General features: G+C 41.2%; 2 protein-coding genes across 7 annotated transcripts in view; one reads left to right on the top strand and one right to left on the bottom strand.

The window, feature by feature from the left end:
- Positions 1-19,596, top strand: part of mterf3 (mitochondrial transcription termination factor 3) — a 133,303-nt gene that overhangs the window by 22,461 nt on the left and 91,246 nt on the right. Inside the window, exon 2 of one of the 6 annotated variants that reach the window (XM_070894514.1) lies at positions 8,206-8,400. The exons of the other annotated variants lie outside the window; for them this stretch is intronic. The gene's annotated coding sequence lies outside the window, so the exon portion shown is untranslated. The remainder of the gene's footprint in view (positions 1-8,205; positions 8,401-19,596) is intronic. 6 annotated transcript variants of the gene reach the window in all.
- Positions 1,087-19,596, bottom strand: part of LOC139276452 (phosphatidylserine synthase 1-like) — a 57,136-nt gene continuing 38,626 nt past the window's right edge. Inside the window, exons 9-13 of the mRNA XM_070894463.1 lie at positions 17,771-17,836; positions 12,387-12,486; positions 9,314-9,382; positions 7,618-7,690; positions 1,087-2,554 (exon numbers count right to left, since the gene is read on the bottom strand). Coding sequence (XP_070750564.1) covers positions 2,442-2,554; positions 7,618-7,690; positions 9,314-9,382; positions 12,387-12,486; positions 17,771-17,836 — 421 coding nt within the window. The 3' untranslated portion in view covers positions 1,087-2,441. The remainder of the gene's footprint in view (positions 2,555-7,617; positions 7,691-9,313; positions 9,383-12,386; positions 12,487-17,770; positions 17,837-19,596) is intronic.

Below are 19,596 nucleotides of genomic sequence, written 5' to 3'. Positions count from 1 at the left end.
TAGAACTAGAGGGCATGATCTTAGGATAAGGGGCTGCCCATTTAGAACTGAGATGAGGAAAAATTTCTTCTCTTAGAGGGTTGTGAATCTGTGGAATTCGCTGCCTCAGAGAGCTGTGAAAGCTGGGACATTAAATAAATTTAAGACAGAAATAGACAGTTTCTTAAAGGGGATAAGGGGTTATGGGGAGCGGGCAGGGAAGTGGAGTCCATGATCAGATCAGCCATGATCTTATTGAATGGTGGAGCAGGCTCGAGGGGCCTTATGATCTACTGCTCCTATTTATGTTATGTTGTTAACTATACACAGGACTGTTTGCTCTTGACCTAGTTGACATTAATTATGAATTACTGCCAGCCTCATTCATAAAAAATAAGACCGTCATATCCATATTGAATGAATCGAAGTCTGCTTCTATATGAAAATGGCATTTGGAATTCTTATCAAACGTGTTACCAGGGACAAACTTTGTTTTTTTATATAACAAAATAGGGTTGAGATTGCAGGTGTCTTAATAAATTTCTTATTTTTTTAAAAAGACTGATTTAAAGGGAGCAATTACCAGACCAAAACAAAACTGGTTCATTTTTGCAACTCTGTACACCCTCGATTATTCACAGTCTTTCCAACCCCTTTAAAACTCATGTCTCTACCCCAAGTGAGCTCGACCGCTCAAATTTTCACAACTGCTCAGATCCCCTCCTAAAATCTTATAAACCTAGCACCCTTCTCCAAGACAATGTAACATCTCAATTACTGAGAGCATTCCCCCAGAAGATCCACTTCCATAAGACTACAAAACTGTGAGAAATGCCATGGCAGATCAACTAGTAATGTACTTAACACACTAAATAGTGCACGGTCCCATCCATTACACTGTGGTATGTATTGCTTCAAGGTCATGCTTGAGATGGCGGCACAGCTCAATGATAGCCACCCTGCTAAATTGTAGCAAGTCTTTTTTAACATTCAGCACAACCACTCAAACACAATGGAATGTCTGTGGTCAGCACAGCTTGCGCCCATAGCACAAATGGTACCTTTAAATCATTCATTGATATATTTTTTTAAAAAATCACGAGAATATTTTATTCCCCAAGTGTTTTATTTGGAACCACTGTCTATTTGTTAGTATCACAAATGTAACATTTTCCTGAGAAAAGACAGTCAGTTTTCTTAAGAAGTTTCAAATGATGATAGGCAGGTTCACTATACAAGTAACACTGTGCATACTGCAACAGATGAACAGTGTTTACATTTTGGATGGTGTCCTATACCACCCAATGGTTCAAAAAGGTACACATGGTTTCAGACAGAAATTATTTTGCAAACAGTGGCATCAAAACTACATTCTGCATTGTCCTGCATTTCACCACACAAATTTTCTGCAGGATTATTCACTTGATATGAAAATTACAAATGGGCCACAGGATTGACTTAAAAACAAAAAGGAGAAATCCATGCTTCTTGGAGGAAGAATTTGAGATCTCATTTTGCTCATTATACCAGGGCTGGCAAGTTACCTTCATCCATGACTTGCTCTTATAAAAGATGGAGAAAGGATAACAACAAAATGTATTTCATTCTCTTCCAAATAGTGATAAGATTATAGAGTCAATGGTATATATATATATATATATTATTGAACAAAACACACACAAAACTGACCTAGAATTTCTCTTTTAAACTGGATTGAAGTGGACAGCAGCATTTAATTTGCATTGTATCCCTCTTTCAATTTTATTGTGTATATATTACCTGTATCAATTGGATAAAAATAGGTGAGACGTTCAAGAATTAAAAGAAATTATTTGGGAAAAAAAATTCAATCTGGAACTAAACTTATAAAACCATTTAAGCAGTCGGCAAGGGTTGTGCCTTCATAAACCAAGCAATTTCGGTCAATGCAAATTGAAATCCGTCACAGCAGCATTTGGTACAATCAATAGGTACAACTGAAGCATGCTTTGCGCAAAAGGGTATGATTTTAATACACAGCAAATGTACAGGATGATAATGCTGCAGCAGATACTAGTCAGAAAGTGCATAAAGCATGTGTTTTATTAAATATTGTTTGCTAATTTTGCCTGCTAAACTAAATACAGGTCAATGTTTTGCTAACGCTGTAGTCAGTTTTATTAATTCAAAACAAATTGCCTGCAAAAGCTTATTTTTAAAAAAGTACAGAAAAGGCTTCCAGCATTTCTTCCTTATGTCATACCTTAAAAAATGCAAGATCTAATGTCGGAACATTTTACTGTTATGTAAGCCTATGAATTGCTAGCAAAACTGCTTAGTCTTCAAGCACCAGCCCGTGGCTACTGAAACAATCAATTATTTCAGAGACAGTCTTTTCCTTGTGCTCGTTGGCATTCCAAATCCTTTTGGAACCAGCTCCAAATTTCCTTGTGCAGGGCAGTCTCCAGCTCTCTGAAACCACCTTACTTCCTGCCGAGACCATTACTCACTTTACTTTTAGCAGAGCCTTTTTTCCGTTTTGTTACATCCTTGTCTGCTGCATTCGGGTACAAGAAGTCTTCAGAGTTTCCTTCGCCTAGTTTAAAAAAAAACAAAGACTTGTGATTCTGTGAAAGAAACAAAATGGAAGGCTACCTTTTACCAAGTTTGCATTACCCACTTTGATTCGTACGTGTGCTGAGTATTTCATTTATAAATCACCTTTGAATCCCACATAAAAAATTGCTTCTGTTCTTCGTGTTCCATTTAGCTCAAGTTAGTCATTCTCATTTTAGCTACTAACCTAAATTTATGAAATTGTACGAAGCTTAGTAAGTTAAAAATGCGCACAGAACAATTTATTTACTACTTTGGCCTGCAGAAATATGAGCAAGCACATCTCCAAGGTCAAGAAAGCTACCAATAAAAAATGAAAAAAAACACATTTTGCTGAACTTGCTCCTGGTAGACTCAACAGCAGTAGTTTAAAACCAGAAATTGGCAACTGTCCATTACCACTATCTGTCTGTGAACATTGCTTTTCAATTTTAATCGCAAAGTATTTTGTATCAAGTAGTTTCTCTGAAGCTACAACCCAAGACATCAAAACATCGTCAGGAATACCTAAAATTCCTCTTTACAATGTAGTTGATTTGTGCCACAAAATAACTGGCAAAAGTGAATCCATCATGTTCTTGAGTGCCAAGCTTAAGAATCATCGACATTTCTTCATCTACCTGTATCTTTGTTTTGTAAAAGAATAAGGACTTTGAGAAAGGTTATGGAGCAACAAAGCATGAAGCACAACCATTTTTCCAATGCGTTGCCAAATGATGCACCCAATTTCCAGCTCAGTATTTCTCACTCATTTTATAATATAAAACTGGAAGACTGATGCAGCTCCAAACTATGTGCCAAAGTAGGAAAGTTGAAACATTTTAAACAACTATTATTACAATTTGGATTCATTTTCTCCTTTATAAAACAGGACATTCTTAGACTTACTGTAAGCAGCGCAATAGGATATTCACCATTATAAAAACATGTACATCTGGCATATATTTCCTAGCCTTCAGACTTCTGGGTCCCAATGACATCACAGGGCCACGATTTCAATACATTGGTCGAGCACTTGCCAATTGCCAGCGGTTGCATTTCCCATCTCAGTCAGTGGCTCCATCAAATTTGTGATCAAGGAGCTTGCAGCAGGTCTGGGGTGGTAAGTAGATTACTGTGCTTTTAACAACTCACCCTCCCAGTTCTTGCCGGGTGGGTAGGCACGGGCAGAGTTCTGTGTTGCAGGGCTCCGTGCAAAGATTCAGTTTGGAGACTGGATCTGCTTTGGACCAGGGCATGGGTTGCACAGCCTTAATTCCATCCCTGACTTCGCTGATTATGGGCACCATCCATACAGAAATGATGTTTGTTAGGCCGATAAGCTCAGCCTGCCAGGACTGACCAGTGGCGGCCGGTTACTGGACCCATTCAGGTCCCCAACAGGCCTGGGGTTAGGGGTTCCGTGCAATTGCATGGGTTGAACGGCATCAATGCTGCCCTGCGATTAGGGTTAAAATCAGGGCTTCAGTGCCAGCATCAAGTGCTCTCAGGTTAAGTATGTCATGGTTTGATGAAAAATAAAACACTACACTACCTCAAAATATATTTCAGAAGACCATTTCCTACTGCATCAATTTTCAGCCCCCTAGCCATTTTGTGTTTCTCAGAGTACAATTCCCAATTCGCAGTGTTATATCAAGGGTAGTTTTCTACTATGAACCCGTTCCGAAAACACAAAACTGCCTCCGAAATGGCACTAAATCATCAATTTCAATAGACTTGCACAAGACCTTTACATCAACAGTCGAAGATATTGGCTCGGATTTTGCAGTAAGAATAACGATGAGGCTATCTGTGCTCACTATTATAGAAACACAGAAATCTACAGCACAGAAGGAGGCCATTTCAGCCCATCATGTCCACCCTGGCCGACAAAGAGCCACACGGCCCCCGGTCAGCAGTCCTGAAGGTTACATATAAACCTATGAACAATGAACAATGGCGGAAAGGCAAAGAGCACCCAGCCCGCCTCACACAACTGCGACACCCCTTACACTGAAACATTCTACAATCCACCCCAACCGGAGCCATGTGATCTCCTGGGAGAGGCAAAAAACATAAAAACCCAGGCCAATTTAGGGAGAAAGAAATCTGGGAAAATTCCTCTCCGACCCAAGCGATCGAAACTAGTCCAGATCACCCTGGCTGTATTTGATTCCCTGCAATACTTATTATACCTGTGCCGGCCAACAAAAGGTTATCCAGTCTAATCTCAATTACCAGCTCTGGGTTCATAACCCTGCAGGTTACGGCACTTTAAGTGCCCATCCAACCATCTCTTAAAAGTGGTGAGGGTTTTTGCATCCACCACTCTTCCAGGCAGTGAGTTCCAGATCCCCACAACCCTCTGCGTAAAGAAGGCCCCCCCCCCCCTCAAATCCCCTCTAAACCTTCCATCAACCACCTTAAAACTATGCCCGCCCCATCAATGGAAATAGGCCCTTACTATCTATTATTATGGAGTAAATCGGACAGCAACTTCCAGCTTCCGCACATGCACAATTAAACGTGGAAAGCTGGATGTTGATGTCAGAGTTTCCCTGCTCTTCCACAAGCTTTGCTACACCGGTATAAATGCCGAATCTCTCAGCGATAAACACATGAAGAACTAGATACCCACTAAATAAGCCAGAAAAAGTTAGGACTTATCCATTCAAGTATAAGTGAATTTATTGGCATAATATGTATTAATTACTACCAAACAACCTCTGTGGCACTGAAAATTTACTTTCACAAGTGTGGAGTCTCATTCCTTAATATTGGAGATTTAAAAAAAATGAATTTTTCTGTTTACTTTTTCTTTGTCTCTTATCTCTCTCAAACCCATTTTCTTTCCCTTTTTATTTTGCTTTCTATACATGATTTTACATGAATATTCTAACTCTGGTTTAGATTCTGCATGCCTCAGTAAGGATTCTTCAATCTGATTGGTTGAAAAGACAAGCTGTTGTCTGTCCTATTCACACAGGACCCAGATCCCCTGTAGAAGACGCTTTGAAATGGATCTCTAATTACCACGCAAAAGCCCACAAAGTCTGTGGGCGGCTGTAAGCTTAATGAACAGCGTGCGCTGCTGACCGCAAATCCAGGCCATTCATTCCATCTGTCTGGGCTGCATTTGAACCAGGTCCCAGAGGTAAAGAACCACTATTAAACTGCAAATTTTGTTTTTGAACTCAGTAAACATTAAGAAAACAACACTGCTTTAGTAAATATACATAAAAATACAATATAATGGCAGCAAAGACAGGGAAGTCCGTTTGAATTTGCCAAATTAAGAATCGAATCTCCTTAAAGGAGACCAAAAATGCAGATCACAAAAGGTCAAAATACCCCTCCCCATTTTTCAGCAGTATTCAATTATAAAAGCCACATTTAAAGTACATAGCCTTCAATTTATGTCTATAGGAAACTTATGCTTACAGTAAATTAAAAGCTGTAGCGCCAATGTGGCAGAGTAAGCAAAATCAATTAATGAGGAACAAAAATGCTCAACTCCGGAGACTGGGTTTACATTGTGGTATGTTTGTTAGAGAGGCAGGAATTACTCTTTATATTGTATTCTTAAAGCTTTATTTGGCTCTTTTAGCAGTAATTGTATTTTTTTTTAAATAAAAGAGTACTTATCACCAGTTTGCATTGTCTACACCAAATTAAACAGCTGTAATACACTTGTGCAAACATCAATTATTAGGAACCGCCTGAACTAAAATAAGCCAAATTGGAATTCCCTACTGTTACTGTGCCCTTTAACTCTTCTTTCAAGAGAGTGCAATACCTCCTACAATGTCAGACTAACCATTAATTACAAATCTATATATACTTTCCTGCAAGTTTTTGCTTTTGATTTGTAGAATTATATTAATTAACATACATACATGCCAAGTAATTCTAAGATTTCAAACTAGCCCATATTTAAAAAAAACATTCACATGTATGTCAGAGTTGGTCTAACCTTTAGTGTTATGGCAGAGTCTACTGATATTTTTTGGGCTGCTGATGAGTTCACCTGTCCACCAAAATTCCTTCCCGTTTTGATGTATTTTACATGTCACACTGATCTGGACGTGCTTGCGACCATGTCAATATTCAGTACTGGGCTTTTCAATGGCAGGAAGTGGGGAAAGGTGGTCACTGGAGCTAAGTTTTAGCCTATGAAAGCCCATTTTCTTTGGAAGTTACTCCTGGCAGTAAGCCAAGTAGAAAAAGGCTTTAAAGTTCGATTTTTGGAAAAAGTACAGAAAAGGTAGATTTAATGGGAAAAAAGGAAATTAAAGATTTAAAAATTAAAATTTGTATTGAAGGGTTTAGTTTACTTATAAAACTATTGCTGATATTTCTGCAGCTTCGTGTTTATTTTAGCATCATTATGATGTGAACACTTAAGAAACCAAATGGAAGACAATCAAAGGTCAAAAGGTTAAAAGGACAGTAGCAAATATAAATTAAAAATTACACTTTTAAATTCAACAGTAATGTTTCACATCCTTCCTTTCTACACCAACTGTGGCAGAGGACAGGCAGTCACCAGGCGCCTCACAGTCCTGCTCTGGACCAATTGATAGGAAAGCAACAAGAGTGGCCTAATGTCGGCCTGTCTGGTGATTTTCCCACTTTTCCTGTGGCGAGGTGTATGTCCCCATAGTGGAGATAAGAAACTCTCTAGTTTTGAATTCCAGACGTGAACTTGAGTCTCTACTCCAGGACACCTCACATTGTGGCTGAAACATACTATGCCTCTGTGTAGCTACTTTTATTATTTAGTGGCACAAAGCACACTGTACTGATTATTAAAAGGAACAGAGTTCTTCAACCCCATGTTCTCCATTCAGTTTTTGTGCAAAAGTGAGTCAAGAAAAGCTCTAAATATAGATTTCAAAATGTGTACGCATAGAGCTGTTCATTGGAAACGTGTTAATCATTGATAATAATTTAGCAAGTAATCAAAACAACTTTGGTCGTATTAACCTGTAAGTTACCTTCTCCCTAATAATTAAAAACCTGGGAAGAGAAGTGTTTCAAAGTGTATACAATTACACAGACCTTTAGCAAATGTGTCCCAATGTGAGGAATCGTCGCTGTTGATTGTATCTTCACATTCACATTCAGAAAAGGTCTGAAACATAGAAAACATTGAGCAGTTAAATCAGTATAAAGCAGCCATGCTCAGCAAAATTGCCAGTATTTTGCATAATCATGTATTAAAACTTTGGCCAGCTCCAGAGTGTAGTTACATAGAATTTAGAGCACAAACAGGCCATTTGACCCAACTGGTCTTTGCCTCTATGTTCCACAAGAGCTTCATCCCACTCTACTTTAAATCTGTTTTTGCTATGCTAATAGTGAAGAGCTGAAGTGAAACACCATTGTATTTACAATAGCACTGGCCAAACTGTAAATTATTTTTTCTCTACCTCCTCTCTTGTAGGCTGTGATGGATTCTACTATAAAAAGGTTCCATGGGTGCAAACAGGTCTTTTGCACCTCACCCAAATAGCAATTATTCACATGAACTCCAACAGCTATGGCTAGTTTTTCCTCTTTTGGTGTAACTTGCGTCAGAATGGCTATGGATAGATTTTAGACAGGTTCAAATGGAAGTGGGTTGTTCACATCCTGTTTTTCTGTCAGCTCATTAGCATAACTTCAGGAGCAAGCTTGGATGGATCTAAAGAGCAGAACAGTGGTGGAAGAGGAGAACTGCTGAGGAAGTAGACAACACTACACAGTCAGCTAGATAGTGACATCATAATGTTAGTGGAGGTCTGCAGGCACATCTTTCTTTGGGAGAACGAGCCTACATCAGCGTTAAACAGACAAAGCAAGGTCATTTCATCTTTCTCTATAGATGTGGATGCAAAAGACACTGGCAGCTGGGCACATAACATCTCTTGTGCAGTTTGACATCAGTCCTTCACTTCTTCCAGATATGGCAGTTAAAGGGGTGGGGGGGGGGAATTCCCATTGGGATTTACAGTGGTGCCTGTTGTGATCCTGGGGAGGGAGAGGCACTGAGGGATAATTGACATAAATTGGGATAAAGATTTATTACAATCTAAATGCCAAGAGGAAAGAGAGATTAATGGTTAAGTATGCCAAAAATACATTTACCTTTATCTTGCTGTGACCCTTCCATTGCCTCCAGATTGCTTATTAGCCACCCTGAATGCCTATTTAATAAGAGTGTGCTTCACATTAGAAACCTTGCAAACCAGTGCAGTAGAGACTGGCACGCAAGCCTGCACACCTTCATTTTAATATTAAAGTTAAGCACCTCTTTGAGGCAGGTGCTTCCAATGCAACTGGTATTGCCGGCATAAAATGAGCGAGAACGTTAAATCCATTTCTGACGGGGAAAAACTTTGCTTGATTTTATCCAAACCTGTCTGGTGTTACCAGAAAAGGCAGTGGAAAATATTATTTCTGATGTTGGTAGACTATTTGTGCATGCCAAGAATCACAGCTAGGGAGCAGAAACCCTGTTGGTTTTCCCCTTCCTAGCCTGGGAACACCAAGGCAAATTGGAACACTCCTGCTGCTGGCTTGGCAGTGATCAGCAATCTCAGAACAGACCAGGGATTGAACTGGAGATCTTGCTCATCTCTATGGTTGTGTACGACACCCTAAATCTAAATAACCTTAATGTATATAAAGTTCATCAGATGCAACTTTCTTGTATGCAAAAAAAAAAGCTGCTCATAAGCATGAAGAGGAGTGACCTTCCTGTTCAAAAACTCACCTTTTCACGTTGCCCGGTATGTTCAGCGTACCATACCATTCCAGAAAGACAAAGGAAGGTAATAAAAGCCTGAAATTAACAAAGAGCCGAATTAGATAGTCGATACTCTCTTTTCAGGGTCCAAATCACACACTACTTTATTCCTGTTGCTAGCCTGGAAGTGATCATCAAACTCAGAAAAGACCAGGATTCTCTCTCATCTCTATGGTTATGTGCTGCACTGCTTAGAATTTTTAAAATCACTGCCCTGCCCACCCACCCCCAACCCACACTCCCTTTTAAAATCTAATATTAAACTTGATTTGTGAATAAATTACTCTGGTCTATGATATCATCAAATCACCCAATTTGCTCAGAGAATTATTGCAGGTAGTAACAAAATGATTCTTAGTGAAACAAACTAAAAATGTTGAAAATACACAGCACTGTGCAGAGAAAACAGGCTGGGCAGGGAGCCTGAAACAGCGACTCATCTTTCCTCTCCATAGCTGCTGACTGACCTGCTGTGCACATACAGCATTTTATGCTTTTGTTTCACATTTCCAGCATTTGGAGTTTTTTTTGTTGCTTTATATTTATTTCGTGAACTCTGCAAATATTTTCCTTTGCATATTACAAGAAAACACTTATAATATGTTGGCCCTCAAAGTTGAGCATTTTTTAAGTTTAAATCCTCTGGATCAAATTGATTAATTTTCAAAATGATGGTATCAAGTAAAATATCTAAGGCCACATTGCATTTTTCTTAATGTTATTTTCACCCAATGTCACATTTTTGGGTTTATGCTAGATATTCTACTTGGGCTTATCATTACCATCCTCTCCAGTAAGCAGACCTTGCGGCCCCTATGACCTGGAGTGTACCTTTACTGATAAAATATCTGGGTAAGCGACAGCTAGGCCCAGGGATTGAATAGAGAACCTTTTCCACTCTACAGTGGCTTACTGGAATGTACCATATGTCACCACATGATTCTCCTAGTCTTCATAAGCAAATAGAATCTATATTCTATCAGACTGAAATTCAGGCTATAAACCAAAAAACAATTTATTCAACAGAGCACAGGTAAATGAACAGTATTCAGTACAAAACACTGCATTTATTGTAATACACAAACATTGCCAACTATGTCACAAAATATTAAAATAATAAAATCTCACAGCTATTTTTCAACATACATTAAACCTTGAAAGAGATTTTCACCTCTAACACAGACATGCACTGCTACAGAGTTAAAATAGCCCATTTCTCTATTGGCAACAAACAGACTCCTGAGGTGAATTCAGCCATATAATTATCACTCCAAATCCTTTAAAAGGTGTACTTAAAAAAACTCTATTTCACGAAACCTGTATTTTCCTTAATTGTATTAAATGGCAAGTGATTCTTTGTCAATTACATAGAATATTTCTCCCCCCCCACCCCAGGTTAGAAATATCGGTGCTAATTGGAACTTAATGAGTCAGCAATCCAATCACAAACACACCTGCAAATATGTATAACCCATTGCCGATGCATTCAAATCAACATTAGAATATTAAAACTTGCTTTGTTTGACACAAACCAAGATTGAGACGCATAGTAATTGATCTACAACTACCTGAATGAAATGAAGTGTATTTTCTATAATTTGCACAAAACTCCGAGAAACCATAATTAATCCTGTGTGCTGTTACTAGTAGTAAGGAATTCAAATCAACATAATGAAGGCAAAATTCATTTCTCCTGGCATTTAGCTCAAACAAACTTAATTTATGAGCTACATCAAAAACCAGCCTTCGGTGGGAAAATGAAATTCATACAAATTAAACTGCACATCGATCTGGATAGTACAGCATCCGAACGGAGTTCAGCTACTCAGCAAGATTGTGTGGCTCAGTACCGGTGCAGCGCCTAAAATCCGGAACCCTCGTGACCGAGGCAGTTCCGGATTCCAGGCTTTGGATTTGTTTCTGACGACACGAATCCAGAAATGCCCGAGCCCAGGTTCGGGTATTGGGGGGGTGGAGAAAGAGAGAAGAAAAGAGAGAGAGAGATTCCCGCCGAGGAGGTGGTGGTGGTCGGGCCCCGCCGAGGAGGCATTCAGATGGGCGGGCCGGCCCTGCCGAGAAGAAGGCCCTGAGGTAAGGGCGGCGACGGGGCTCCGAGGTCGGCAGGGTCGATGCTGCGCTTGTACTACACTGGCTGTTGCTTTTACCTATTGGGAGAGTGAGGTTGGATTTCAACCACAATCTCCACCTCCTTCCAAAACATTGAATAGCAATTTTGCCCAAGTGATCACCAGGAGAGCTGTAAATTATGCTCACAGAGCCTTGGGGGAGGAAATTTTACCCCCATGACGTGTGGGGGCGGGGGGCGGGAGGGGATGAAAGAGGGGGGAGGGTTGATTGGTAGTGGGTTAAAAATTACAAACTCGACCCCAAACTGCCTTGAACATGCCACTTGCTGGGCTTGGGGTGGGGAGGGGAGTTGGCAGGTGACTAACCTGCCCTCAAGAGACAGGGCAATTACTTAAATTTGCCTATGAGGCTGCCTGCCTCCAACTTCAAAGAGTGATAGATTTAACGGCCGTGGGCCGGGTTTCCCAGGACTGGGGAAAAACAGACAGGAGAGAGGATGCGAGAACGACTGGGTTCAGCAGGCATTTTCCAGCACTGCTTGTGGGCCAGGAAAAGTATCAGTGCTTCATCCCGGCCCCGCAAGCAAACCTGCTTCCTACCCCCACCCCAACCTGTGATCTCTTTAAATCCCATTCCGGTGATCTCTCCCCTCCTCTCCGCTTTGTTCCTCAGCTGTGGCCTCCCAGCGCTGGTCTTCCCGCCCAACAGCCAGTCAACCTCGCAATCTAACTGGCTGCTAGCTGGGAAACGGGGAAAGAAATGCCTTAATGATGTCCTGCTGTTAAATTCAGCAGGACCTCCATGCTACCCATATTTCCCTGCTGCTACGACCCCCCACCATAAAGATCAAGGCTTTAGTTACCAATCCAGGCTCAAGGTAGAATAGAGGTCCTTGCTGGAATCTGCAATGAATATGGAATTGACCAGAACAATAAGCAATGAATTTTCTTACCATGCAAATAAGCCAAAGGAAGACGTACAGTATCACAGTTTTGGAGAACAAATCTTGACCAGACTTGATGCACACTATTGCTTCCAGAAAGGAAATGGCACTGTTAACATTTTTCAAAAAGAAAGTTAGACAGATCATGTCAATTCAGTCTGAGTCACAGCCAGGTCCACAGTCTAATATTTCGGGGATTAATTTGAAGTTTTCTGGGTGTCACAAAATGCATTTAATAAAAATAAATTACTTTCAGCTCTAAAAACAGTTTTATGTAATAAATTTCATGCAGTACTGTTTATGGTGAGACAGAAATGAGACTTGCAATAGGGTATGGGAGCACTTGGTGGGCTTAGAGCAGGGAACTACATGAGAAGATCAAGGTTTGGGAGGATTTGCAGTTAGGAGAGCTGGTATGTGGGAGATTTATTTACATTTTATACAAGTCATGATGTGTTTACACTATTAATGATAAGAAAACTGGGAGCAAGCTGATGAGAAGGTTGGAATTGCAGTTGGCTGGCTGTAGTGTTGGGAAAGCCCCCAAGAGCGAGGGAAGACTGGGACAGAGGTCCAGGTTGTGCATGGTGGAGATGAACTACTAGGGAATGGTCAGCCGATAACCGCTGGATGGGCACCTTTGGAAGGGTCAGTGCTGGCACTGGTCAGTAAGCAACCCCCAGAGAAGATGCCACAGCTGAGGCACTCACCACCTCAAACATTAGTAAGAGTTGTGTACAGACCTCCAAACAGTAGTAGTGATGTTGGGGAGGGCATCAAACAGGAAATTAGGGGTGCATGCAATAAGGGTGCAGCAGTTATAATGGGTGACTTTAATATGCACATAGATTGGGCTAGCCAAATTGGAAGCAATACGGTGGAGGAGGATTTCCTGGAGTGCATATGTCGAGGAACCAACTAGGGGGGAGGCCATCTTAGACTGGGTGTTGTGTAATGAGAGAGGATTAATTAGCAATCTCATTGTGCGAGGCCCCTTGGGGAAGAGTGATCATAATATGGTGGAATTCTGCATTAGGATGGAGAATGAAACAGTTAATTCAGAGACCATGGTCCAGAACTTAAAGGCGGCTAACTTTGAAGGTATGAGGCGTGAATTGGCTAGGATAGATTGGCGAATGATACTTAAGGGGTTGACTGTGGATGGGCAATGACAGACATTTAGAGACCGCATGGATGAACAACAATTGTACATTCCTGTCTGGCCTAAAAATAAAAAAGGGAAGGTGGCTCAACCGTGGCTATCAAGGGAAATCAGGGTAGTATTAAAGCCAAGGAAGTGGCATACAAATTGGCCAGAAATAGCAGCGAACCCGGGTACTGGGAGAAATTTAGAACTCAGCAGAGGAGGACAAAGGGTTTGATTAGGTCAGGGAAAATGGAGAACGAGAAGAAGCTTGCAGGGAACATTAAGACGGATTGCAAAAGTTTCTATCGATATGTAAAGAGAAAAAGGTTAGTAAAGACAAACGTAGGTCCCCTGCAGTCAGAATCAGGGGAAGTCATAACGGGGAACAAAGAAATGGCGGACCAATTGAACAAGTACTTTGGTTCGGTATTCACTAAGGAGGACACTAACAACCTTCCGGATATAAAAGGGGTCAGAAGGTCTAGTAAGGAGGAGGAACTGAGGGAAATCCTTATTAGTCGGGAAATTGTGTTGGGAAATTGATGGGATTGAAGGCCGATAAATCCCCAGGGCCTGATGGACTGCATCCCAGAGTACTTAAGGAGGTGGCCTTGAAAATAGCGGATGCATTGACAATCATTTTCCAACATTCCATTGACTCTGGATCAGTTCCTATCGAGTGGAGAGTAGCCAATGTAACCCCACTTTTTAAAAAAGGAGGGAGAAAAAAAACAGGGAATTATAGACCGGTCAGCCTGACATCGGTAGTGGGTAAGATGATGGAATCAATTATTAAGGATGTCATAGCAGCGCATTTGGAAAGAGGTGACATGATAGGTCCAAGTCAGCATGGATTTGTGAAAGGGAAATCATGCTTGACAAATCTTCTGGAATTTTTTGAGGATGTTTCCAGTAGAGTGGACAAGGGAGAACCAGTTGATGTGGTATATTTGGACTTTCAGAAGGCTTTCGACAAGGTCCCACACAAGAGATTAATGTGCAAAGTTAAAGCACATGGGATTGGGGGTAGTGTGCTGACATGGATTGAGAACTGGTTGTCAGACAGGAAGCAAAGAGTAGGAGTAAATGGGTACTTTTCAGAATGGCAGGCGGTGACTATTGGGGTACCGCAAGGTTCTGTGCTGGGGCCCCAGCTGTTTACATTGTACATTAATGATTTAGACGAGGGGATTAAATGTAGTCTCTCCAAATTTGCGGATGACACTAAGTTGGGTGGCAGTGTGAGCTGCGAGGAGGATGCCATGAGGCTGCAGAGCGACTTGGATAGGTTAGGTGAGTGGGAAAATGCATGGCAGATGAAGTATAATGTGGATAAATGTGAGGTTATCCACTTTGGTAGTAAAAACAGAGAGACAGACTATTAGCTGAATGGTGACAGATTAGGAAAAGGGGAGGTGCAACGAGACCTGGGTGTCATGGTACATCAGTCATTGAAGGTTGGCATGCAGGTACAGCAGGCGGTTAAGAAAGCAAATGGCATGTTGGCCTTCATAGCGAGGGGATTTGAGTACAGGGACAGGGAGGTGTTGCTACAGTTGTACAGGGCCTTGGTGAGGCCACACCTGGAGTATTGTGTACAGTTTTGGTCTCCTAACCTGAGGAAGGACATTCTTGCTATTGCGGGAGTGCAGCGAAGGTTCACCAGACTGATTCCCGGGATGGCGGGACTGACCTATCAAGAAAGACTGGATCAACTGGGCTTGTATTCACTGGAGTTCAGAAGAATGAGAGGGGACCTCATGGAAACATTAAAAATTCTGATGGGTTCAGACAGGTTAGATGCAGGAAGAATGTTCCCAATGTTGGGGAAGTCCAGAACCAGGGGTCACAGTCGAAGGATAAGGGGTAAGCCATTTAGGACCGAGATGAGGAGAAACTTCTTCACCCAGAGAGTGGTGAACCTGTGGAATTCTCTACCACAGAAAGTTGTTGAGGCCAATTCACTAAATATATTCAAAAGGAGTTAGATGTAGTCCTTACTACTCGGGGGATCAAGGGGTTTGATGAGAAAGCAGGAATGGGGTACTGAAGTTGCATGTTCAGCCATGAACTCATTGAATGGCAGTGCAGGCTAGAAGGGCTGAATGGCCTACTCCTGCACCTATTTTCTATGTTTCTAAACATTTTCACCTCTTCAGACATAGCAGCAGCAGGAACTGGTGCCTGGGGTGCTAATACAACTAAGCTGAACCTCAGTTGCATCCTACAACCTCACTTGCCGCCGCCTTATTTGCCCCCAGCAAAACCAACTTTACCCATCATCAGCAGCAGGTTGTCTTGTGACAGATGAATATTTGAGCAAATCTGCATATTAACTGAACAGATAGTGGTATTTAAGTCAATCAGAACAACACTACATATGCATTTAAACTGTGACTGATATAGATGAGAGTAATATGCACTGGATAAAAAACTTAAATTATATAGATAGATGGATAGATGTGGAAGTAAACACAGACATACACATATATTGCACTTATTTACTGTTTTGGTACCGAGCTTCAAGGAAAAACTGCACTTTAGCTAATCCTTCAGCATTGTGCCAGTACAGTGCCTGTTTGATACACCAACTTCCATCAAAAAGGAAAAAGAATGACTTGCATTTATATAGCACCTTTCACAACCTCAGGACATCTCAATGAGCTGTACAGCTAATTAATTACTTAAGTGTACTCGCTATTGTAATGTAGGAAATGCAGCAGCCTATTTGCACACAGGAAGGTCACACAAACAGCAATATGATAATAACCTGCTATTCTGTTTTAAGTTAGGTTGGTTGAGGGATAAATACTGGCCAGGACACTGGGGAGAAGTCCCCAGCTCTTCTTCAAAATAGTGCAATGGGATCATTTATGGCCACTAGAGGGGGAAGACAGGGCCTCGGTTTAATGCCTCATCCGAAAGACAGCACCTCCAACAGTGCAGCGCTTCCTCAGTAGTTCACTGGAGTGTTAGCCGAGATTTTGTGCTCAAGTCTCTGGAGTGGGACTTGAGCCCATAACCTTGTGACTTAGAGGCGAGAGTGTTGCCCACATTGCCGACACATCAGTCATAAATCTAACAAGTAGTACATCATTCTGTGTTACATTACTTAAATACACTAGACAACACAATGGAAGTACAAAACTTAGTCTAATTGAACTGCTGAATGTTCACCTGAAGGTTAAAAAGAAAGTGCAAAAATTTGGCTTTACTAAAATCCTGTGCGTTTTGGAAATTCATTAACAGCAGACTGGAATCCTCAGGAACATTTGTGGTGGGAGATATAACTTGCTTTTGCTTTTAACATGGTGCAATTTGAAGCAGCACTGTCCTCGTAAAACTGGGCTTGACAAAGTTTGCGTGGAGTGGAAGGGTGGAGAAGAGGGTAGAAGAACCTTAAAAGGACTTCAGCCCAAATGTTGATACCAATTGTGTAAATCTGATGTTCTTAAAACACAAGAAAAATTATGGCCAAGAAAAGCCCAGCCTCTTTAATACTCTAACTCCCATCACAGCATCTAACTGTATTTTATACAACCCTAAAATTTTGCCTCTTTAACCCTGCTTCATTAAAAAATATATTCCGATACATTTGCTTTAATCTCGGATTACATTAACTATACCTTTTAATATATCCTCTATATTTCAAGTTCAATGAAGTTGAGTGAAATGGAGTTAGATGCAATTGATGTACTTAACAATAACTACTAATTTCACAGGTTAATTATTCCAGATCATTTTTAGCTTTTAAATAAAATATATAAAGGATTAAACTGCAAGCTATTGTACAGTTTCTACATTACTACTTATGAAATGATTTTGCTCCCTCTCCAGACCATGCATGTCTTCGAAAAATCTAGTCAAGGTTCACCATAACAAATTCAAATCAACCAGCAGAGGGCACTCAAACCCTATTAGATGGGTTAATCTTTAGTTCTTGATCTCTGCATTTTGGGTCTAGTTTTCAATAGGTTCACACCTATTCTTGATCTCTCAAATAGCATGACAGAGAAGTCGTAGGCTTCTGAGCAAGAGCAGAGAGAACATCTGCCTCCTTTTGTCCTTATGACCTAGCTGAATTTAACTGGGCCAGGGATTCAAGCCAAAGACTATGCAGCTGATTAGGAGAAACATCTGGTTTTACTTTTAGCCAATTATTGACACAAGATATCTAGAATTAATTGTTAAGTAAAATGAAATTAATGCAGTGGAGGAAAATGTTATGAGAAACAATCACACTTACCCAAATACCCAGCACTGAGTTCCTACTCTTTTGCATTGAGCGTCAGTGAGATATGCATAATACTGCCTGTAAACAAAACATAACAGAAAAACAGTGAACAAGTATATTATACACAAAGAATGTCACAAAATCCAGAGTGCAAGTCACACATTTATGTAAGTTAACACTACATTAAGTTACTGAATGTGGAACCTGCCACTCAGTCCCTTTAATAATGAGTAACTGTACCAAACAGCTTATGAGAATCACAGCAGTGGGTTCTCCTCAACAGCTGCCATAGCCAGAATATTCAGTATAACATTGAACTAAAAATAATGTTCTTCCAACTTTGGTGATGAATCGATTATGGGCTTTGGAGCTCCACTCTTGTTAAAACAGGTTACCATGTGGTTGCAGCAAGCAACTGGGAAGAGGGATGGAAATGGAGACCAGTGTTCCGTTGGGCAAAGTTCTAGTTCATCTACAACTTGATGTTGGAAAAGCAACACAGCAACATGGAGAAGTCAAGGATGAAAAAGAAAAAGTCTTACATTTATAAAGTGCCTTTCATGACCACCAGCCAATGAAGTACTTTTGAAGTGTAGTTACTATTGTAATGTTGGAAACGCAGCAGCCAATTTGCACACAGCAAGCTCCCACACACAGCAATGTAATAATGACCAGATCATCTGTTTTAATTATGCTAACTGAGGGTTAATATTGGTCAGGACACTGGGGATAACTCCCCTGCTCTTCTTCAAAATAGTGACATGGGATCTTTTATGTCCACCTGAAAGAGCAGACGGGGCAAACATCTCGTCCAAAAGACGGCACCTCAAACAGTGCAGTGCTCCCTCAGCACTGCACTGAAGTGTCTGCCTAGATTTTTGTGCTCTGGAGTGGGACTTGGACCCACAACCTTCTGACTTAGAGGCGAGTGCACTATCAGCTGAGCCATAGCTGACACACAAGGGTGGTGGTAGATAAGTAGAGCTGGTGTCATCCACAAACATCTGGAAACCGATTTCATGCCTACAGATGAAGTCACTGATGAGTATTACGTAAATTAAAAAAGGGGGAACCAAGGTTGGAATCTTGGGCAGCTGAGGTGACTCGGGAGGGGCAGGGGCAAGAAAAGCCAATGCCAAAGTTATGCTGGCTAGATTAGGACAGGCAGTGGAACCAAGCGAGGACAGTGCTGAGGAGGTGTAGTATACAGGAAAGTGATCGTTGATCATATCGAATGCTGCAGAGTTAAAGGAGGGATGATGCACCAGTCACAGAGGATGTTATTGGTGACTTTAATGAGTGCACTGTGAACAGGACAACTGAACTGGGGATTTTGGGAGAAACAATCATGGAGCTAGCCCTGTGAGAACCTTAATGATGAAGGGGAGATTATATATTGGTGCTTGGTGGAGAGAAGAGAGGTGTTACAATTGAGCTTTATAAGGGAGAGTAAAGAAGTTTTGAAGTTAGTGTTTGTGTAAAGGAAGCTTATCGATAAGTGTCCAGGCAAGGTAGCTGGGTTTGTTGGTTGCAGAGGGATGGAGGAGCAGGATATGTCTCTCAAAGTGCGAGACTGTTGTGATTGGGGGGGGGGAAAGCGGGACAGATGGGGGAGAAGTTCCAAAGTGATATGCAGTCAGGATTGGGGTGAGGGAAAGGGGGAGGAAGCCATGTGGATAGCCTCAATCTTCGAGATAAGAAATCCATACGCACTTCACAATTTATTCCGAAAGTGAGAATGGAGGGGATAGGAAGAGGTAGTTGGTCATGGAGCAGAGGAGCCTGGAGTTGTTCTTGGGTTTCCAGGATAACCCTGGAGTGGTAGATATCATATTGCT

The sequence above is a fragment of the Pristiophorus japonicus genome, chromosome 1 (assembly GCF_044704955.1).
Source record: "Pristiophorus japonicus isolate sPriJap1 chromosome 1, sPriJap1.hap1, whole genome shotgun sequence".
In the NCBI taxonomy this organism is placed as follows: domain Eukaryota; kingdom Metazoa; phylum Chordata; class Chondrichthyes; family Pristiophoridae; genus Pristiophorus; species Pristiophorus japonicus.
This window is presented reverse-complemented; position numbering and strand designations above follow the sequence as displayed.